Source organism: Plectropomus leopardus, chromosome 17 (assembly GCF_008729295.1).
Source record: "Plectropomus leopardus isolate mb chromosome 17, YSFRI_Pleo_2.0, whole genome shotgun sequence".
NCBI lineage: Eukaryota > Metazoa > Chordata > Actinopteri > Perciformes > Serranidae > Plectropomus > Plectropomus leopardus.
In genome coordinates, this window is record NC_056479.1 from 8,639,481 (window position 1) to 8,663,119 (window position 23,639).

Consider the following 23,639-nt stretch of genomic DNA (forward strand, 5'->3'; position numbering starts at 1 on the left):
GGAGAAGAGGTCCCAGACAGAAAGTGAGTTGGAGAGAGGGATCGAGAAACAACTAAGGTGGAGTTTGGAGGAGGAGGGGCACCGGAGGGGGCAAACAGGGGAGGAGAGGGAGAGAAATAGGGATCTCCAAGAGGGTTCCCAGGTGATGGTGGGGTGATTGAACCTCGAAGGTCATACATGGCACTGTATAGGGGTGTAGTGGGGAGAAGCGGAAGAGATGACGGCCGTGGTGGACCCAGCTTGGGCCTCTCTGATGGGGAGATGAGGGGACTGGGTGCTCGTCTACGCTGGAGCATGTGTGATTCTGCTTTGCGGGATTCTCGACTGGGGATGAATTGGAATTCTAGGGCTTTGGTCCGGTAGACAGGTCTGTGTTTGGGGGAGGTGGGGTATGGGGAATAAGATGTAGGGGACAGCGGGGAATGGGAACGTGGAGGCTGACAGGCAGCTGGAGGTTGAGGGGATGGGGATCGTCCCCAGTTAGGGTACTGGGACGCAGGGGTGGGGGAGGGAGATAACGATGGCTGTGATAACGAGATTGGAGACGGTGACTGGGATCGAGCCGAGGGGGGGCTCAGAGCTGAGGCGGAGTCTTCTGAAAATCTGTGAATTGAGAGGGAGGGACATTGTTACAAATAAAAAGAATGATAGAAAACAAAATGAAAAACAAGCACACACATTTACAGGGAACTTTTTAACCTAGACCCTATTTTTCAAATGAGGGACTAGTGGAGACAACATTTTTAAAAAAAAATTTCAGGTATTTAAAGAGACAACTTCAACCACAGCAGCAAAACAGGCTGCAATTAGGGGTGTGCGATATGACGATATTAGATCATGAAGAATTAGAATGTGTCCACAATCTGCCATCACAGAGAGATCGTTGTATCCTGATACAGTGCACATTCTACCTGTTGTAGTTCTATGCTCATACACGCGACACATCCAAACTTCCATGCAGAGCTGCAAAGGGAGGATGTGTTAATGATCAGCGGATACAGCTCCAGAGAAAGCAGCTCCCCTCTGCTGTGTGACTGCATATAACGTGAAGTGTATTGTTCTGCATTTTAACATATTTCAAGGTTGCCAACTCGCTCCTGGCATGTGACACGTGCTTTCATCGTCAGTTTCACGCTCTCATGCTGCCCAGGCAAATCTCACGCCAAAACACTGAGACAGCAGAAGCGTTGAACAAGCATGTAACGCAGTGAAGGACTGACTGTAGAATACAGCTGATTATTTGACAACTAAGCAGCCTTTCATTATCATGGAAGTCATATATCAAAATGAAAACAGTGTTGAGTTTGAGTTTCGATAACATTTCACCTGACAAAAGATATGGTTCCAATAAAAACAGTGGATAACAAAATTGCACACAGATTTAAATCTTTTCAAAAAGGTACTAGGTACTAGGCTAAAGTACTTTAGCCTAAATCTTCTGTTATTCTTTTATATTTAAGGCTATATTTAAATCAGGAAATTAGCTCAGTTGTACTGTTCAGTAGCATGCACAATAGTCTTAAAATCCAAAATGAAGAAGAATTGTGATAAAATCATGACTGTGATCCTACCTTAAAAAAAAACATGATATGATATTTTTGGTATATTGCCCACCCCTAGCTGCAATGTAATCCTTATGGGCAATATGGCAATGACAATTCATGTCAACTGCAAGTGTTTGTTTTTTGCCACTTTGCCAAATTATGGAAAGGAAAACCTTACAGAGAAATGAAACATTTTTCTTTACCTTTTACTGATATGGTCTGTTTATGATTGTGTATATCCATGTCTTGCTCAAGGAGAAATTCATTCTGAAATCTCACATAGTTTTTTGCATTGTCGAAATCAGCTCAATATTCAGCCATGACATTAAAAATATTTTAGATAAACTGAGCAGGGCTTTTTGTACCCAAATACAACAAATTCTTCTGAGCACTCCTCTCTCCAACTCTCACCAACATTTTCACTATTGTCTCTCCTGCAACAATTCTCACAAAAATTCCAGAAACACGTCTTCTTGAGCGATACTTGGTCACAGTAGAAAGCAGACCAGATAAAGGGAAGGAAAATCATTTTATTTCTCTTAAGGCTCCTTTTTGAAATATCACACATTGTTTTATAACAATCTAAGCCTGTCAGTAGCAAAAATAAGCTCTTTGAATGGACCTAAATTGACAGTGCACAGTTGTCCATGAGATAACATTGCAACCTGTTTGGCCTCTCTCAGTACAGGACCAGTTTTACATATTGCTGTTTCCATTTGTCAGTTAGACACAAAAACATGGGAAGTTGAAAAAAATACAAAGGTTTTCCTTTCAGGGACATGTTGGTAAAAACTGTCAAGCATTTTTTAGAACCTGTGGATTAAAATGATTTCTTACTGTCAACATCTCATTAATGCACATAGATAATAAAGTCCATCAGACATTATAATGTTTCAAGTTTGACAAAATTTTCTCTCCTTTGGCCTTACTGTCTCACAACAGGCTGCAAGTTCAAGTATGTGTCAAAGTTTTATGTTCTTCCTGACAGAAAGGAGTGTGGAAGTTATTCTATTATCTGCTTCTGCTTCTGAGAGAAACACATGGAAAAAGCCAGAGAAATAAAAGGAGTGGTTTACACAGTATAGATGCAACACTTATACAACACATAAACAGACATTTTTCACAGAAGACTTGAACATCAAGAGTGGAAGGTAAAGAACTCAAAATTGGCTAAATGATTCATTAACACAGGTGAAATATGAACAGAATGACAATGTCGTGCATCAACAATAACATAACATGTAGTTCATGCTGTGACAACAACAACAAAAAAAAAGCCAAAAAAAAGTTTTCATTGATGTGTACCTGTGTCTACTCAGTGGTCTCTGGCCGCTCCAGCTGTCCTTGGTTCTTTGTTGCAGTTTACTGCTCAGCTCATTGATGATGCTCGGCTTCATACTTGATGCAGGTGGGTAAATCTTCTTCCCCTCTAAAAGTGCCCCAGACTGGTCACCGGACATCTGCCCCTCACCCCACAAAGGCTTCATCTCAGGAGTACGGGGACGATCAAAGTACGGTGAAACGGGACGTCCCAAATTCTGCACATCCCTGACCCCATATCCATCTCGGCTACTTTCATCAACTCCCTCCTCGACCTCTTCCTCTTCCTGCTCCTCCCTTCGTCTGTGGGAGTGGAAGGATGCAGGAGCGGTGCTGGTTTGTCTGTGTAGATCACTGCGACCTCCTTCTCTGAACCTGTTGGTTTTTGGATAGGTGGAGGCTGCTGCTGTGGCATTCTGCATCTCAAAAGTTTGTCCATCCAAGTAGCTCATGTAAGACTCCAAAAAATCACCTCCCCTTTCTGATTCCCCTGTCCCACCTCCCCCTCCCATTCGTCCTCCTCTATCCCCTCGGTCCAGCCTGTCTCCCCGGACACTGGCTAGGATGCTGTCCAGGTGGTGGTCACTGCTGCTGCGGCTGTCCAGCTCTTCAATCCCAGAGTCCACCACCGTCTCCTGGGACTCTCCTTTCTTGGTAGTAGGGGGAGGACGGTGGTGATCCCCTGTCCTGCGAGTCCCCGTGGTGGCGGTGGAGGATGTTGTGTGCGTGGTGTGCGTTCGCTCCTGGTAGAGCTGAGTGGAGGTGCTTGTTGTGGTGGCAGCAGTGGTGGTTGTAGCGGCACAGCTAGCGGTCGTGGCGTGTGAGTCAGTGCCCCTAAGAGGAGCAGAGGTGGCAGCAACAGAGGAGTGCGGTGGGGGACCACGGTAGGCCGGGGGTGGAGCGACTGAGTGAGGGGGAGGTGTTGGGGAAGAGCGCCCAGAAGTGTGAGAGCTGTTGTAAAGGTGGTGGGGGTGGGACATAGAGAAGGGTCTATGATAGGATCCGGGAGGAGGTGGTGGTGAGACTGACGGGGGAGGTGGAGGTCCTGCTGTAGAGCTAGGTTGCAGGGTAGAGGGCGAATGAGAGGGCGGAGGGTTGGGGGACGTTTGGGAGGGAGAGGGCGCCGACTGAGTCAGGTTAGCCACCTCACTGTCATAAGATGTGAGGCTGGAGGCAGTGGAGTCCCCGCCTGAGGCGAGGGCAGGGGAGTATGAGCAGGAAACCCACTTCCAAATGTTTCTTTTTGGGGGGGTGGAGGGGGTGGTGGTGGAGGAGGAGGTGGAGGTGGAGGGGGTGGGACCTGCTGTTGGCGGGAAGCTAGGCTGTTGGGGCGCATCCCATGTTGTGAGTACCCTGACCATTCCCCCAATGCCCCTGTCGAAGCTGTTAGCAAACTCTAATGGAGGTGGGAGAGGGTCTGCGTAGACAAACTCATCATCCGCATCAACTGAGGGGGCAGGGGGAGGAAGAACCATCAGACCACTCCCAGTGCTCCCAGTAGTGTTTGTAGTCTGCTGAGTACTGGGTGGAGGAGAGGGAGGGGTGAGGGACAAGACATAGGCATCAGATTGGCTCTCCATCCTCAAAAAAGAGGGCCTCTGAGGCGGCTGAGACTGGGACGCCTGCTGAACAGCACTCTCAGCTGCTGCCGCACTGGCAGCAGCCTGCTCTACCCTCCTCATGTACCCCTCTCTCTCTTTGTCCCTCTCTCTTTCTCTTGATAGCTCCCTCTCCCGTTCCCTCGACCTCTCCCGCTCCCTCTCCTTATAGGTTGGCTGATACGGCTGAGACTGGTAGTGGTGTGTGTGGACTGTTTTGTCCTCCGAGAAGCGAACTCTTAGCCCCTCCCGAGTACCTCCTCCCTCCCGCTCCCTCTCTCCTCCACCACTCTCCTCACTCCACACACTCCCAACTCCTCTGAGGATTCTAGGTGAGGGCGGGCGGCCAACAGTGGCCGTGGTGGCAGCCAGAGAGGACGAAGTGACCAAGTAAGAGGAGCTGGAGGATTGGGCGGCGGACGACACTGACTGAGAGGTGACAGCAGATGAAGGAAACACCACACTCGACATCTGGCGGGTAAAGTGGTGCTCCGGTCCTCTCCTTAACCTGTTGTCATCTCTCAGAGCACGCTCTCTGGCAGCCAGGGCAAGACCTAATGGCGATGTGGGGTCAAGAGCCTTTCCCGTCAGAGGGTGAATGAAGGTGGTGGAAGTGGGGGGTGCTGGCTGCCTGCCTGCTGCTGTGTACAAATCAGTGGGCACAGACTTAGGCTGATAGTCCAGGGCAGGTGAGGAGTACTCAGGTAGGCCAAAGGCTGGAGGCATACTACGAGTGTGATGGATAAAGGTGTCCCCAGAGAACATGCCCTCGTCAATAGACTTGGACGGACGCAGCCGTGTTGATGAACTCTCAGCCTGTGTGCTAAGCTGTTGTTGTGACACTTGAGTCCTTGTTATTCCATCAGTTACTCCCCCGAGACTCACATCCTCCTCAGCAGACATGAACAAGGAAGCACTCTTTCTGCGGGCTTCATGAAACCGTTCCCTGTCTCGGCGAGCTGCGCCAACAATGGCAGCCCCAAACTGGCTGGTAAAGTCCAGATTATCCTGGGCTCGCATAGAAGGCAAGGATGGAGGCGGCGGTGCTGGGATGGAAGGCGGGGCCGGGGGCTGTGGAGCAGGAGTGGAGGGAGGGAGGGGTGTTTTGGAATCATCTGTCTCCCCTGATGCAGGAACATCTGCCTCCACACTGCTGCCCTGACTGCTGCGTCCACTGCTGCTGGTTGAAGGGGCCTTGACGATGATGGTGGGGATGGGGATGGAGCTTTTCTCCAATGAGCCCTTACCCCCTAGTGTACCCTGGCCCATGCGCAGGTCCTCTACTTTTGATTGCTTCACCAGGGGGCCCTTACCTCTCCGGGCCCCTCCTTTAGGACCGCCTGCTCCAGCTCCAGCTGCACTGCGGTCTGCCCGCTGGGGTTGACTCTGGGTAGTCTGTTGTTGCTGGGGCATTACAGTGGCAATGCTGGATGGGGGGACAGCAGTGCTGTAGCCTCTCCTAAGACCTGCTGCCTTGGCCCCTCCACCAGCTCCTATGCCAGCTCCAACAGGCTCCCCAGTATAGGCAACCTTCCGCGAAGCAGTCCTGCTTTGAGCAGTATGTGCAGCTGCGTGTGCATATGGGGTTGTGTGATCCACCGCTCCACCACTAGGGCCAGCGCTGGGACCACCTGCCCTTTCCCTACCCCCATGGGTAAAGTGCACTGACTGGGAGTAGGGCTGATAGTGCGCAGAGGTGGATGTGGACTGGGACACGGAGACAGAGGGCTGCTGGGATGACTTTGCTCTCCAACCTAGTGGTGGAGCAGAAGAAAACGGAGGGTCTGGTGGAGCTGTAGTGGGAGGAGGAGGGATGTCGTCTGGTCCAGGCACTGACAGACTGCGGGCAAACTTCATGGCTGGAGGATGCAGGAACTGCCTCTCCTCCTCAGGCACCCCTGCAGTACAGCATTCATAAATCGAGAGAAAACAAATTGGATTGAAATAGAGATTTACAGATGGTGTGGGGTGAGAATAAAAGAGGCTGATGAAGAAGAAAAGAAGATAAGTTCTGGGGCGAATAAGAGGAGAGAGGGAATAGAGCCAGAGAAAAGAAAAGCTGAGGGTAATCTATGAGAGTGTCTGTCTAAATCTGACTGCCCGTCTACCTGCCAGCGAGTCTGTCCTCAGTTCTTATGTCTGTTAGTAGGTAAGTCAGTTAGTACTATATATTCCACAAACAAGTAGCAACTAGGCAGCATCACACAGCAGCATTTGTTTAGTTGGTCATCAGAGAGCACATTACTATTTCAGAAGGGGAGTTAGCAAAGCCATAGTGAGCAACAAACCAGAAAATAATCCACCAGAATAAAGCAAGGGGATTAGTGGCACTACTGTATGTAACAAATAGTAGTAAGGTGAGTATCAGACACACAGACATCTTATTTTTACAGTACAGCTATAGTAAGGTGCGTTATAACATACGATCAGATACAGATACAAAGTGTGCACATTTTTGGCCACAGACAAGACAGTGTTGGCCACAGACAAACACGTCAGCACAGTGCAGACCTCTACTGGTCCAGAGGACAGACAGACAGGCGAAAGGAGGGGCAGACAGAAAAAACAGACAGCCTCACCGATGGATTTCTGCCGCAGCATACCGTGCGGTGGGCCATGACCCGAGGTGTACTGGCCACGGTCATAACCAAGGCCCAACCCCGACGACATCATCCCCATCCCGGACTGATCCCCGTAGTTTGTCTGAAATGCCAAAAAGGAGGATGTGAAAGAAACTGGAGAGTGACATGAGACTCAACTGCACAGTTAATGTGTGGGCCAGAAAACTAAAACAATGAGCTAAAAGTGGTGTAAAGCTGCTGAGTTTAGTATAAATTCTTAGGGGCCACATTGCATGGCCACATTTAATCATTGTTAATGTAAAAACATCACTTGCAGATTTATATAAGTCAAGAATAAAAGACTGAAAATAGTTTTTTTTTGTTTGCCATGTGCCTGTTATTTACACTGACATATTTACTGGTACAACAGTTGTTTACTTTGCAAATTTTCATACATTTGAAGGTCCAGTAAGGGTTAAGACGGCATGTTTTTTTTTTCCAGTATAAGTGTCTCAGAAAGTATTGCAGTTTCACAGTATAAAGGCACATGGTTTTACATAGTTGTTAGAATTATTGTCAGCTACAATGACACCTAAAGGAATGAAAACGGAAGGTTTTTTTTTTTGGTTGAACAAATGCTTATTACTATAACGAAAACCATTTTTCCTTGATGGAAGTATGTGTAAAATGTGTCCCCTTTGAAAAGAACTAAAATATGGGTGAGATTCTTTCTCTGTTTGCTTTTTTAAAAATCAATATATATTCACATTTTACCACTGAAACTAATAGTTGCATCAAGTTTTGCTTTGAAACTGTTTTCATTTATATCCCCTACATTTTGCTGTCTCTTACTACAACTTAATTTATTGTAGACAGGCACTCTTCCCAACCTGATGACAGATCCAGTTAACATCAGAGCACACACATATAAATATACTGTAGTATGATTTAAGATACACACCTCGTTGCCATAAAAACTTCTTCCCCTGTCTCTTTTTGGCCCCTGTCCCCGTGTCCCTGGCGCCTCATTGGTGCTGATTGTCTGCTGAGCTGCTGCAAGAATTTCATCTAGTTTATCTGAGAGAAAAAAGACAGAGAAAGAAAGAGAAAGAGAGAGACAAAGAAGGGGACATACAGCAATGAAACAGAAAAATGGACAGCAACAAAATGAATGAAAGTGTGTGGAAAGAGACACACTTGATGGAGGTGGATGAGATAGAGAGGAAGAAATTCAGGAAACATCCAGTGACAAACATGAGCTCCCTTACTCAAAGCCATCTGATAGACTGTCCTCTTCTTCTCTGTAACTTGTGAGGATTCGAATTCTAAAAGAAAAGAAACTCAGATTAAGCCCAATAAGCAACTGAGCGGCGAATGCCAAGTCATTTTGGACAGACATAAATACAAAGCCTTAAGCGAGAGTGTACCAGAGCATACCTGATTTTTTTTTCCAAGGGGTAGCAGCTGGAAGGAGGACAAAAGGAGACTTAAGTTTTGGCAGGAGTGAAAGTGCGATAGCGCTGTTACAGTGAATACTAATCATATTCCCCGGAGCCTGACAAACTGAGTCACCTCGCCAGGCTTTTTCGATCTTCGATGTAAAAGAACGTACATCACACCCACGCTTTGAGACAACTGAAGCATGCACACTTATGTTACAGTAAATATGCTGCACACACATACAGTATGCTGCTTGCTGTTGCTCTGTAAAACATGTGAAAACACACACACACAAATGTGGAGTTAGACTGAAGCAGACTCCCACCTCTCTCCACTGTTATATGTTTAAGATCCCGTCAGCATTGAAGTGGGGACAAAGGGAACAAAGAAGAGACAGAGTTAGTGGTTAAACCAGTGAACATTAAAGGGACAAGTCTACAAGGGAGTAAAGAGGAGGAATTAAAGGTGACCCTTTAGTGTTTGCATCCATTGGTGTGAGTGAGCTAGTGTGTGTGGACTGAATAGGAATAGGGTTATCCGCCATACTCATACTCAAGATGTTATATTTCACAATGCGTAGTTTATTGAGCTTAATTAAACAGAAATTAAATTTTATTGTCCAATGGTTAAACCAAGCATGAACGGGTTTTGAACTTGTCTTCACCTCATCGCTTACTTACAACTGCACGAATCCTTTAAAAAAAATACGCCACAGTTTTGTTGAAACATGTCAAAACATATTTAAACAACACTCGCATGAAATTAGTGTTAGGAAAACAACAATTTGTGGACTTAAGTGCACTGCAGGATCATTTCCATTTTAATGTCCTTGTTATCTTGCAGCATGACTTTTAGATGAACTGGGACACTGCACCAATCACAGAGGTGAGATAGTTTAATAGGCGTCACAGCTAAATGAATTCTAATGCATTAGAATAAGCATATGGTAGGAGCTGACATAGCTTCATCACACACTGTGCTCCTCTCACCTTGATCTAGAAGGAGGCAAAAGCAAAGAGGATCTAAGTTACAGTGCATGTGACTGCAAATTAGGCACTCGCAAGGAACTTGGGATCTTTATTGAGAAGTGCACTGTATATTAAGCCAAACTGACTATTAAAATATATAAAAATATAACCCTGACCAGTACTGAGTTTTGAGGTGAATACTGATAAATGCGACTTTAAAAATTCTGATAACATTATGTCAGCCTACAGTAATTTTCTTTAAAATTAAACACATTATGTAACAAATAATAATGATATATTGATGATTATTATTGATTTTTTATTTTAGAATTGTGACCAAGGTACACAATAAGTGGAACATTTCAATCAACTTGTGAAAACTCTCTACTGAACAAACTATATAATGGTGACACTGTGACAATTTCTTTTGTTGGCCAAAAATCCATAATATGATCTGCAATAAGCTACTATCAACCTGGCTCATTTAGCTCCTGAACTGTGCCACTTTTACATCTATATATCACTTCAGTTAATTTTAATACTTTGGTATGATGATGATGAGGTCAGCATACAAGCTTAAACAACAGCAACATATTTACTGGCATTTTGTCTTCAAAATAATGAGCACATTTTGTCTAAAATCTCATGACTTCATTTGCAGAGGACTTAGCCTTTTGGTTGATTTGAGGAGGGAGAAGAGCCCCTTCATGTTTTACGCCATTAAACAATCCAGCTGATATTCCTACCAAATCTCAACACCGTATTGTAAAATGATTTCAGTTGTAGCACCTTCAAAGGGATAGTTCAAAATCAAAAATACATATTTTGCCTCTTATCTGAAGTGGCATTTATCAGTCTAGATTCTTTTGGTATGAGTTGCTGAGTTCTAGAGATATCGGCTGCGAAAATATAATGGAACTAAATGGTACTCAGCTTGTGGTGCTGAAAACGCTCCCCAAAAAAATTTGAAAAAAACTAAACAGCAATGTCTCTTTCACGAAATCATGGCCCAGTTAATCCACAAATCTGTTGTCAGCAGTTCAATGTAGGAACTATTTATTTCTACCAAACTACTCCCACCAAGCCTATCACTGGCCAGTATTTTGTGTTTTTTTGACGCTTTGAGCTGAGTGTGATGTAGTTCCATTTTAATGGAGAGAGGACATTTCTAAGACCGATATCTCCAGCACTCGGAAACTCACACTAAACGACACAGTATTGATAAATACCACTACAGGTAAGAGGAAAAAATTATTTTGGGATGAACTGTACCTTTAAGTTTATTGGAGTGACACTCTATGTATTAATGAACACAGTATCACTGTATACATACAGTGCTAGTGGCAAGATAATAGTGAGCACTGATGGTGGAAGGGAGGTGGATCAGGAGTTCAGGTAACTGGCACCTGTGCTTCAGACTGGGCGCTCATGCTTTGCGCTGGTTAGGTGAGGTCACACCACAGGAGGAGGAAGGTGAGGAGAGGAGTTGGGTGAGGAGTAAAGCAAAGGGCTGATTTCTACACTCAGGATAAACTTTGGTCTGATCTTAACTTACAGCAGCAGGTCAGGACTCATTGTAGTGGCTGTTGTTTACCAGTTTAGGCAAGTTTAAGTCATCGTTGTAAGAGCAAGTACTAAAACCAGATCTGAGACCAGCTGACAAAGCCCTGCAGATTCCCCTCCCCTCCAGCAGCTCCATGTCATCAGCCTTCATACATCGTCTACTGCTCACTGGGCATGCTCAGAACCAGACACCAGCAACAGCAACAGCGATGGAAAACACCATAAATGTTTAGAAAATATAACCCAATCGCCAATACAGCAACGCTCTGATCTGCAAATGGGGGTGTTGACCCTCACCATGCACTCTCCTCCCACTATTTTGCCTCAAATAGAGATGGCATAAGTGTAGCCACACATAATGCTGTTACCATAGCAACAGACCTGGAACAAAGTTGCTTTTTTCTCAAAAAATTACTCATCTCAATAATTTTATCCTGGGTGTGATTTCTTCCAAATGAATCAAACACATTCTCAACAAAAGATCTCAAACAAAAAAAGGGACATATTTTGTTACTTGCTCACTAATACATAAAGACCAGACACTTAGCCATGATGTTTGTGGCACCCGGAAAACTCTTCTCAGGTGACGCCCATTCCCCTGCAGTGTTACCTTGGCAACAAATACTTGCTGAGTGTCTCTGTGTGTGCATATGTGTGTGTGTTGAGCAGAGGGGCTGGTAGACTGTTCTGTGGGTTAAAGCTGTGGGCGGGCCAGGGAGCAGTGGGGAGGTGCAGGAGGGTCAGAGGTAAGAAGGGCGGGCAGTGAGAGAGGGATCACAGGGTGGATAGCGACACTTTTTCCGGGTGGGGTTACCTGTAGTGGGGGTGCTGGTAGTGACAGTGTGGAACCTCTGAAAGAACAGTGAAATGCATTGAGACCGTCATCCACGGCGGCAGCCAATCTTCTTTTCTTTTCTCTCTCTCTCCTTTCTGTCACTGAGTAACTAAACTATGTCCACCTCTACTTTCGTGCTGATTAAATTTAGCCCAAGCTCAACTCCCCTTCACACTTTCAGCATCTTTAGCAACCCCCAACACTCCGGTTTTACACTCTTTCTATCATCCCTCATCACCTCAATCTATTTTTCCCTGTAACTTTTTTTCCCCATCTTGAGCTTTAAAACACTCTCCTTTTCTTTAACATTCTACATTCTTTCTGTTTCTTTATTCTTTGTAATCCTTCTCTTTTCACCCCCCAAAAGTTTATCCAAGTTAGTCTCTCACCCATTTCCTCCAGTTCTGAAGTCATGGATTTGGATCGTAGGGCGATAGCCGGGGTGCTCAGCCTCTTACTCTGCTGGGGGACTGGAAGGGAGGGAACAGACAAAGGCAGCAGTCATCAGTCAAGCTGTTCAGTTAAGTTGCCACCAGCACTTATCTACAGTAGCACCCCAGGGGAGAGCAGAGAGTGCAGACTCTTACTTTTCTTCCTTGAACCCTCCTCCATGTCGGGGTTGCGGGTTACCATGACCACCTTGACCATGAGGCTGTTGCCACCTTGCCGGATCATGTTGACGACCTGCCGGTGACCAACCTTTACCACATTTTGACCATTGACCTGGTAAAAAACAGAGACAAAGATGACATTATATTGCATTTATGTTTTTGGCATCATTTATGTCAATAAGGCAGATGGAAGTGAAAACTGACAGGCTGACAACAATAACAAAGTGAAATGATTACTTGTAGTTGAAGATTCTTGGACATGATTATCAGCTAAACTTTATTTATATAAACAAATGTAACAGTATATAAAGTAAGGATGGATCTTAATTAATCCAGAACTCATGTGTGCTTTGCTGATTTCAAGTTCCTCCTACTAAATCAGAGATCAGGCTCTCAGTAGGCCTAAGTGCACCTTGGTCGAACACTGAATGTAAAAGGGAACAATCGAACTAATTGCAACGGTGTACTTCTTAGGATGCAAGGTTAATTTTGGGATAGTCTGATAAAATAGTTATTATTAGTTATGAGTCACAAATGAACTTAACCTGCATGTCTTTGGCGTGTGGGAAGTGGTCAAAGAACCCTGACAAAACCCAAGCTGATATGGTATATGTTATATACACCGGTAGTTTAATAGATTGAAAGTGAGTATCTCAAAAATCTATAAACTGTGTTGAAATTTTAAGGAAAGTGAGGGTTTGGGCCACAAAACAAAATATTTGGTTTTGGTGCAGATCTGAATCCCAGTGTGAATACAAAGGTTTTTATCAAAAACATTTTTCTGAAAATGTTAAACATTTAAATCCAGAAGCAGTTCAATCTCGAAACCCATCAGCTATCGGTCTGAAAACAATAAACCTCTCAGGCAACGGCCAGTATTTCAGGCTGATCCTGTGTAGCCAACCTATATCCACGCCAAGACTTTCTCTTTGGTGCGCCACTCATTTTGGCCAGGCTTACTAAACATACATGTTCATATGAATGCATATGATACATTTTAAAAAAGCAATATAAATCAAAATCGTCCTCACACTAGAGCCGATGGGTTCCAGGATTACATTTTTTGGCCGATGGGTTTGACTGTTTACCTGCCACTCAAACGTGATTGGTCAATACTACAAACAGACTACAAACTGAAACCAGACACTTTGATACCAAAATCTTGTCCTGTTTCCTACAGATTCTGCATACATATGCAAATATCTGTTTATAGGAAATAGATAGAGATGAACATTTAGAGGACTGAACACCTTTGCTCTCTTGCTCTATCTAGGTTCAGAAAACGCGACATAAAATCTGTTAGTGCTTTCAATTCCAACCCATGATGCAGTGTTAAGTCATGGCAGTACCTCTATAAGGAAATCCCCCATCCTCAGACCAGCTCTCCAGGCGACGCCTCCCTCGTCCACTGACTCCAGGTACTGCAGGGCAGGGAAGGCCGGGGTGGGAGTGAACTCCTCAATAGGAGTCTGAGCTGAAGACACCATGAAAATATGAGAATGCATTAGCATTGCATGTGATGACAGTATACAATTCGAACTACCATTCCTAAATCAATGAGTGTTGTTGCAGGGCAGGATGTTTGTTTATTTCACATTTATTTACCTTTGGCTCCTCTCAGCACAAAGCCGAAACCCTCGCTGTCTTTCTTCTGCAAAAGCACTGTCTTCTCCTTGATTATATAGTCACTGACAGAGAGGAGACAGAGGAGAGAAAGTTAGAAATAAAACAAGACAAACATGAAAGACAGAAGACAAGGAGGACATATGACCTACATTGTTGCACATCTGCATTTACCCTCAATCTTAATCAATGGAGATAATAGGATGAAAGTCAAGATTTTAAAATCCATAAAATACAACATATACCTCACTGATGTTACTTTTCCTGTCCCCAACAACACCACTCCTCTCCTCTGATGTCTGCTTCCCACTTCCTTTGTCTCCCTCTGATGAAATCACCACCACTACTAGACAGAAACTCATCTCAACAGTGTATTGGATTAAAACTGGATCCCCTGTGTGTAAATGTGGGTATTTACATATATATGTACTGTACATGCATGTACCTTCTAATATATACATGTTTATTTTTTTAAAACTTTATTTTTTATTATTCCGAGGAATAAAATATTCAGAGGATAAGGTGAAGAATTAGAGGTGACGCTTCCCACTCTGACCCACATCCCTCTATTTCCATCCCTCCCACAACATACTTACATGCATATACATTAAATAAGCAATAATGAAGGGGCAGACAAGTACACTGTGTTAAAAAATCTGGACACGTTAAAGTAAACAGGCATATTCATCCTGAGGACATTGCTTTTTTGTCAATAATTTATCTTGAAATGTTAATACATTGTGGCGTTCTGTTCATATTTCTGCTCTTAGCATTTCCCCTTCACGTTATAGTAAAGTATAGTCTTCTAGTTGAAAGTTGAAAAAAGTGAATTGTAATATCAAAACTCTGATCTGGGACAAGACAATTTACGGAAATGTTTGTTTGATTTATTTATGTGGCATGTTTGTTGTGTGTGTTTCTACAAAAACGACAATAAAAATCTGTCATGGAAAGTATAAAAATGTATTTCAAAGTGGTTAAATGTAAAAACTGAATATTCATTTTAAAAATATTGCAGCCTTAATTTAAAATTACAAACATCAGTCTTCAAAGTTCTAAATCAGTCAAATTCAAGCCAACACTGATTGTAATTAATGTCACTTTTCCAACAGTACAGTGGTGACTTAAACAGTGTTTTGCTATGCTTCACTTTGCTGTATGTTTTTGACAGTGAGGCCAGAGCTGGTTTCCACCAGAACCTCACTGAAGAAGAGATGCTATATACAGTATGATGGTACTGCTTGTTTCCTAAGCAACAGCTAGATCTGGACGCAGGGAAACTTGGTTGGGTAGGTCCACACCAGAGCCAAGCCATGTGATGGTACGCTAGTAGTCACTGACAGCAGACAACAGGCACAGTATGCTCACAGGGGAAGCCAGTACAGTGTAGTAACATATTTTGTGGGGGAAATATGCAACTACTGGTTGAAAGTCACTAAATATATATTTTTTTAATAACCTCACATAAGCACAATTTTTAGGTACTAGAGTATTTCCATTTTATGCCACTTCATATCTCAACTCAGCTGAATTTACACAATTACATTTATTTGGCAACTCTAGATTAAGATTTTACATTGAAAAAAAAGCCCATGAAACATAATGCATTGTTCAAGCTTAAACCAGTGCTTTCCACGATTTTTGGCTTGCGACCACTTACAAAAAGCATTGTCTAGTTAAGGCCTCTTGTCACGTTCAGGTGTGTGAGAGTCAATGACGTCCCACCAAAGAGACATTCCCCCTCTAAACTGCTCGGATGATGGTTGCCAAGGCTACCATACAAGGTGCCGTCTGCTACTCAATAAAACATTCACATGCACTCACACATCGATGGCACTGCCATCAGGGTCAGTATCTTGCCCAAAGATACTTCAACATGCAGACTGGAGGAGCCAAGGACTGAACCCCATCCTTGAACAAATGGACGGCCCGCTCTTCCTCCTGAGCCACAACCTGCCAAAGCCTGGTTCCATAATAATAATTTAATAACGTGATATAGTAATAATCTATCTATCTATCCATCCATCCATCCATCTCTCTCTCTCTCTCTCTCTTTCTCTCTCCCCCTCTTAAAGAGACTGTATATGACATTCACACAGGGCTGGCTCTACCCAATTTGGTGCCCTAGACGCCCTAACCCTTACCCGCACCTCCGCACCCAATAACGACACATCACGTGCTAACACATAATTTAGGAACATGTCACTGTTTATTTATTTGTAATGTTAATATATATATTTTTTATATATATCTTTTTTAGACAGAAAACACTAAGTGAGGGCGCCAGTGGGCCTAGAAAATTATTATTTTATTGTTATTTTCCCTCGAGGCCAATGGGGACTGGCGGCGTGGCGGCGCCCCTCCAGCAGATGGCGCCCTAGGCGACCGCCTATATCGCCTATGCCAAGAGCTGGCCCTGCATTCACAGTCTAGGCCAGGATTGCCTGCACACAGCTCTCAACATGGAGGTGCAGCTACGCACCGTTATCTACTAGCCGCAGTCTCAGCATACAGGACTTCTAATGCAAGACTTCAATTTGCAATAGAGTATTTTTTACATCATACTACAATACTGTATGCAACTGTACATGACAAATTAAGCAGAGAAGATTGAATGACAGTGTTTAAAGTCACACATTTTAACTGACCTATGTTATGTTTTCTGAAACAAAAAAATAAAGCTAACATCAAATGCTTTAAAAGTTAAAGCATTTAATGATTTAAAAAAATGTTTTGTTATGTTGTATGTACACATAACAAGAGGCTTTATCTCATCCTAGTTGCATGAGAGGTGAGACACATCACACACAGTTAGTTTAAGGTCAGTTTAGAACACTCAGGGCTGCTGACCTCGAACGGACTCTTGTCTTGTTATGAATGGAAAGACCCTCCAAACAAGCGTTAAGTCAGTCAGTGAGTCAGAAGGGTATATATACGGTGTCATCTGTAACATAGTGTAACCACATGCTGATAATCCCATCGTGCACCAAAATAGTCCCAGCCCACTCCATCTGTTCATCCCTCTCTTTTTCTCTCTTCACTGGCTTTTCTTCTTTTTACATTTTCCATCCTGATGGCCCCTCCTGCTCTGTACCTCTCATTATACCAGCTTCCTTCCCTTGTTCTCCAAACTTCTACTCATTTTTCTCTAATCACATTTCCCCCTCATGATCTTTTTCACTCAGTCTATTGAGTGTATGATGCTCTCCACAGGCTGTGAGAGCCTCTCTGTCTCTGCCAAGGCTCAGTCTCTTTGTTATTCTTGTCCACTTCTGTCCATCTCTATTGCCCAGCCCAGACCTCAAACGCTCTGCAAGACCCATTGAATACATGAGCACATACTGTATGTACAAACACATTCACACAAATATCAAGGCATGACTGAGCAATGCAGGTATATTACTACATAGGAATTATGCACAAAGTAATGTAAACACACACATTGCTTTCCCCCTGCAGCTGTTACTCTGCCCTGTCTCTACAGGCAACACATGCATCAAGTAGCTCCATGGCAGTTTAGCATGTGCGCAGACAGCTAACATATCAGTTCAGAAAACTTTACCAGCAGTGGCAGATCATATTTTTACACTCATTTCCCTACTGATTTTTAGTCTCAGTGTAAATTTATATGAATTACCACAGCAATATGATGTTTACTAGTTTCATACAACCTTCATCTGAGGGACAGTCTGATTAAATGCCTCAAACACAACATTTGAAAAACTATTACATCCATCAGTGGGGCCGATGTTTAAACTCTGAAGTCTTGGTCTTGACTTTTTTTCATTTCAAACAAGCAGTGCCTGGTAAGCAATATTAACTCATCAGAATGACAAACCACTTTGAGAGGTGATACTAAAACAGCAGAACATGCAGAATATACCTGATGAAAACTCTTAGGACCGCTACATAACTGCACTCAGACAATTTTCCACAGCCAGCAATCAGTGAGAGTTACATACATAGCAATAATCCCACGAATCCCATTCAACTAGCTCAGGCTCTGCTGTCTCTAAGGATGTCATCAACTTTAAATTACATTAACTGTGTCCCAGTTCAGTGGCTCGATACTTTGGAGTCCAAATCATTTCTGGACCAAAGGCTCATCCAGGCAAGCAAAGAAATGCAGCCTGCATATGCGCATGTGCATCCTTAGAGAAGCCTATTTTCCCCAAATCTGCTTTGCACTGGTCAGCTGTTGATAATTTGTTTAGGCGATTGTCTTCAGCTTGTAAAGCTGGAAAATAATACATGACCAGGTTATATTTAGCAGGTGTTTGTGTTTCAGATAATCATCAGGTAGTAGCAGATATTTTACAGGGACAAGATTAAAAAAATGGAAGATGCTATCAGCATTCAGGTGTCGCCAACATTGCTATTTGCACAGGGGGAGTACATTGCCAGTTTGGGTGTTTATAGCGAAATGTGGCTAGTCACACCTTGCTGTGTATTGCTGAACATCCTAACAAAGTCAAGATGTAAGACACAGACATTAGCACGAACGGGTCTATTCAGCCAGCCATTCCTCTAAAGTTTATGTACAAAGTATGCGTTTAGTGGCTTCATAAATTCTAAATAATCATCAACTAAGCCTACAAATAATAAGCCAGCGTTGACTCATACAGGACTCAGACCCCTCCTGTGTGCTAAACCTATTCATCCACCATATCTTCACCCTCCGTGGAATGTTTAACTCTTATACTATGCCACTGACTTTCTGGCAGTACATTTGTTGTTTTTTTTGTGTAAATTCACCACTTTAATCTCTGAGAATATCCAAGACTGACTAGCACTAGCCCTTACCATTACCTCTTTGCCCTTATCCTTACAACTTCCAACACTGACACATCAGTATGACAAGTACTACCCAATCACAACATGTAGTGGCATCCATAATAACATGTTGTTGGGATGGGTGTAAATAGCCAAACAGCAACAATGTGAGTATTCGCACCACGGAGGAAGCATACAGTCTGTGATAAAATAAAAGAACACTATGGTGTGTAAATCATAGATGCTAGGCATGAACTTTACATGAAATATTAACACTATTTGCTTGGTAACTTGTAATTCAACTTTGGGTATCATTACAATTATCCTAGTTTATAAATGACACTGTGTTGTATGTTTGAGAGAAATTTCCTATTGACAAACTTTGAAACTTGTTGTCTTTGCCTGCCAACACCTGAACACACCCTTAGTTTTGCTGTTTGTGAGGCTCTACCATGTTAATAATAGAGAAGAGCAGGTTCAGCCCCTCAGGTCCAACTCTGTGGACTGCATCCTCCAGAGGATCCAGCCACTGAACTGGGTTCCAGTAATAGTGCCACTCAGTGTTGCTTCCAGAGTACTGGCAATGTTGTTGTCATCAGTATCTTAGATGCAGAGACTGAGCTGGACTATCCTGCAGAGCGTACAGTGAGTCTCATGCTGCATACGTAAGAAGCTAAGATGTTAAACAGGTTTGGCCACGCAGGTTTCCATAGAGGTGTCAGAAAGAAACTAGAACTTGTCATGCACGCTGCATCGTTAAAACTCCCTCACCACGCGCTGTTTCCAATTTGTCGGCAGTCTCCCTCCCTCTCTCTCACTCACTCTCTCTCTCTCTGTCTCACACACACACACACACACACACAGTGGTAAACATACACGCCACACATTACGCAGGACACAAGAACACATGCAATCAGCTGGCCAACAGAGGAGGAGAAATGACCCTGCCATACCTTTGTGTTTTTGATGGACAGTAGCAAACACACCTTTCATGCACACAGCGCACACACAAAAGCAGACATGCATGCACACCAAACACGCAGTCAATCTGCACATCAGTAAAAGCAGCAAGCATCACTTGTGCCGGTGCAGCATTGCTAGAGGACGTTTGTTAATGGAGCGATTCAAAGCAGAGAGAACGACACACTCACATGTTCATACAGCGAAACACACAACGGCTGCACTGCTCATACACCAGGCTGTGCAGCAGCAGCTCTCGTCCGTCTTTACACACATACATCACACACACACTCACACTGAGACACACTGAATCAAACACATCCGTCTGCAAGCATGCACTGCAACATCTGTCAACCTATCTAATCGATCCTGTCCTGCCATCCATGATGTCCACATGCATGCATCCCTCCCTCCGCCCCCCCCATCTCCCCAGGCAACTGGAGGGAGAGGGAGGGAGAGAGAGGGAGTGGAGGGTAGGGGGGGTATAAAAAGCCATGGCAGGTACCTGTAAATGAACCAGACGCTCCTATTCACAGGGCCGAGCGACGGCCAGGAAGAAGAGAGGGAGAGGGAGAGGGAGAGATCCTCCTCGCCGCATGCCCCCATCGCCATTTCCTCCCCTCCCTCTCCTCCTCCTCCTTCTCCTGCTCCTTCTCCTTCTCGTCTTCCAGTGAGACAGCAGCAAGCGCGAGCCGCGAGAGAGGAGGAGGAAGAGGAGGAGAAGAGGAAGAGGAGGAGAGAGAGATGGAAGAAGGGAAAGGGAGAGGGCCGAGCTCTCCCAACCCCTTCATACTTAAGACAGAGAGAGAGGAGGAATGGGAGAGAGAGAGAGAGAGAGATGGAGATGGTTCATTGTGACTGCGACACAGAGAGAGAGGGAGAGAGAGAAGAGGAGCAGGGGGAGAGGGAGGGGGAATAAGGTGGCTTAAGAAAAGGAGAGAAATTAGGTAATTTAGAGAGAGAAAGTGAAAGGTGATTGGGGTTGTTCACCAGGGGTTTCATGCACATATACACACACAAACACACAGTTCAAACACACATGCATTCATTCAATCAACTCATGCACAACCACCACCACTACACACACTTCCTCTTTCTCCTCTTCTCCTCATCATTCATTCTCTCCACTCCTCCACTTCCTATGGTTTATATGTATAGTATTCACTCTGCCCATCTGTCACTGTCATGATTTCCCATTCATAAAAAAGGATGCGACTGAGATAACTCTTCGCTGTACATTCCTATCTGAAATAATGAATTCACAGGGAATGATACAAGGATCTTAAAGTTTAAATGAGTGAACATAATGGTAACAGACAAGTCAAATTGTTATTATGTAATGTTACAAAGATGAAAGCTCACAAAGGCTAATTTACTTTTATTGGCATAAGAATAAATCTGACTTTTGTGCAGATCCTTCTGGAGCCTCTGCTGCTGTCCTTCCCCGGCTGTTATTGACCCCACATGCCTTTAAATCACACTTAACTAACTTAATCCATCCCATTTTTTTCTTGCTTTCTTTCCGACCTCTAACACGCACACACACACACATGCACACACACACTGTTGCCTCACATTTGCTGTAAACAAAGCATGAATGAGAGGGTAGAGCAAGGGAAAAAGGGGGGGAGGAGACGCATCGACGCAGACAGGAAGAGGAGGACAGAGAAACAGCTGGCGGGTGAGTGGCGGAAGGAGGAAGAGGAGGAGGAGAACGAGAGAGAGAGAGAGAGAGGGGGGGGGGGGTACAGATTCTCTCGAATAGGCACTCACATCATCTCTTAGTCAGAGCCTCCTTCCACGTATGTCGAAGCTGTTCTCCGTCGACTTGCCCTCCCTCCCTCCTTCCTTTCCTCTCTACGTCTCTCTCTTGCCTCCCTCCTGCATTCGAGGACGATCACAGCTCTTGTCCCCTCTCCTCTCACATCTCTGCCTTTTTGTTTCTCTCCCTGCATGTCAGGCTATACCACTGTGATTCTGTGCACAGTATGTGTGTGTGTGTGTGCATGCATGTGTGATGAGAGAGAGAGCGATAAAGAGAGGGCAATAAAGAAAGAGAGAGAGGGAGAGAGAGATGGGGGAGGGAGCACAAGAGCAAACAAACACTGACAGAAGGTCCACATGATTGTGTGATTATGAGTATCTGCATGTCTGCCTAATGTGTCCTGTATGTGTGTGTGTTCATCTGTGTAATTATCGTACAATTGCCAAAACTTAACACACACTCTTTGATGCTGCAGTCATCTCTTGTTGCACATTTCAGCGAAAAAGTCAAGTCATGTGTCATACGTGTTGGAGAAATATGAAAAATCATACCAGATGACTTTATGATGCCTATGCACAACAAAAAAAAGAAATGAATGTGTCTTACAAGACACAACAAACTGACACAACAATGTTTAGCAGGGTATTCTGCCTCTCTGCTTCAAATTGTTTGTGCTCCCTTGTCCTCATTTGACCTGCTGTTGGCCAAAAAAACAGTCTCATGTGGGCCAGGAGAGGAGCAGCAGCATGTTCTGATTGTGTACAGTTAATCAGTACATGTGTATGGCAATGAAACAGAGATCTGATCAACCATCAGTTCACAGGTTTTAGCACTTTTATGGAGAACAGCGGTGTTGCAAGTGTTTCGTAAGCCAGCAAAATCTGCTAAAACAGCAAAGGTACAAACATTTTTCTCCAACCAAATGCTTACGGAACAGAACAGATTTATTGAAAACATTTTCACTGTGATGAGGTGTGATATATCACAATGAACGGGCCAAAATTTTAAAAAACTGGCCCGACCCTATATGGACCTGCAGAATTTCTGTTCAAGCCTGGTCCAAGCTGGAACCAAGGCAGCAGTTTGGGGCCTGACTGAATCCAAATAAAAACCCAAATTTCCACTGTAAAAAATAAAAAAATGCTTTTCAATAATAAAACATTTACTACTAGCTAAAGTCAAGTGGTAACAGACATCTTCAACCCCTTGCATTCTCTTACTGACTGTTCAGCACAGCCCCAAAATTGCCATATGCCTTATATATTAAGGACAGACTGTATAACATTTCTCCTCATTAACGAGAGGCGGGAGGCTGGGTGGGCTGATGGCAACACAGCCCATACATTTTACATTATAACATTACACAGACTACAATGTCTGCTTTTTTATTTTATTTTTTTAAAACTAACAAACAAACAAACAAAAAACAGAAAACTGGAGCAAAACCGACCTGATTCAAGGTCATTCAAATGTGAGAAATTAAAGCTGAACTACAGCAGAACCCATTTAGACCAGACCCCATTGACCAGTTCGGGCCTAAACGGGTTCTGCCAGAGAATCAAAGCTCTAGTGTGATAGCACCCACATATCTAAGCATGTCTTCTGACAGATAGACCAGAATTTGGCTGTTGAAGACCTTTATATCATGGTTCTTAAAAAGAATTAGGGAATATCAATACAGCCATTCAAGAAAAAGAAGAAAAAGTCTGTCATGGTTAGATGATGAGGAGCAGAAGTAAGGAAAGCTTTAAAGTAGGATGAAATAAAAGTTCCCCATTTGTTTGCCATTTGTCACTGCTCTTTCCCAAGTCATCATACTTCTCAATCACTAAGTTCTCATTATTATAATTTTCACACCATATTATCAAGTTAAAGCAATTCACCTTACTGACTGCTGGATTTTGGTTATCACGCCTAGACGTAATGTTACGGCTTGGCCCGTGCTGTAAAACGCAAGCTACAAAATATATCCAGCTGTCAATGAACAGGCTGTAGGTGGGACAGAGGGTACAGTAGAATGAAGATCATTGAGTGGTAGATATAATGACTGTTTATTAGGGACGGACCAATATGTATGT

The 23,639-nt window shown here is 43.9% G+C and overlaps 1 protein-coding gene across 1 annotated transcript in view; it reads right to left on the reverse strand.

The window, feature by feature from the left end:
- The window catches only part of shank1 (SH3 and multiple ankyrin repeat domains 1), an 83,504-nt gene that overhangs the window by 21,982 nt on the left and 37,883 nt on the right, over positions 1-23,639 (reverse strand). Inside the window, 13 exon segments of the mRNA XM_042505266.1 lie at positions 1-603; positions 2,850-4,053; positions 4,056-4,221; positions 4,223-6,360; positions 7,042-7,165; positions 7,985-8,100; positions 8,292-8,348; positions 8,461-8,487; positions 8,789-8,797; positions 12,219-12,299; positions 12,417-12,552; positions 13,790-13,914; positions 14,046-14,128. The exon segment at positions 1-603 is cut by the window's left edge and continues 288 nt beyond it. Coding sequence (XP_042361200.1) covers positions 1-603; positions 2,850-4,053; positions 4,056-4,221; positions 4,223-6,360; positions 7,042-7,165; positions 7,985-8,100; positions 8,292-8,348; positions 8,461-8,487; positions 8,789-8,797; positions 12,219-12,299; positions 12,417-12,552; positions 13,790-13,914; positions 14,046-14,128 — 4,869 coding nt within the window.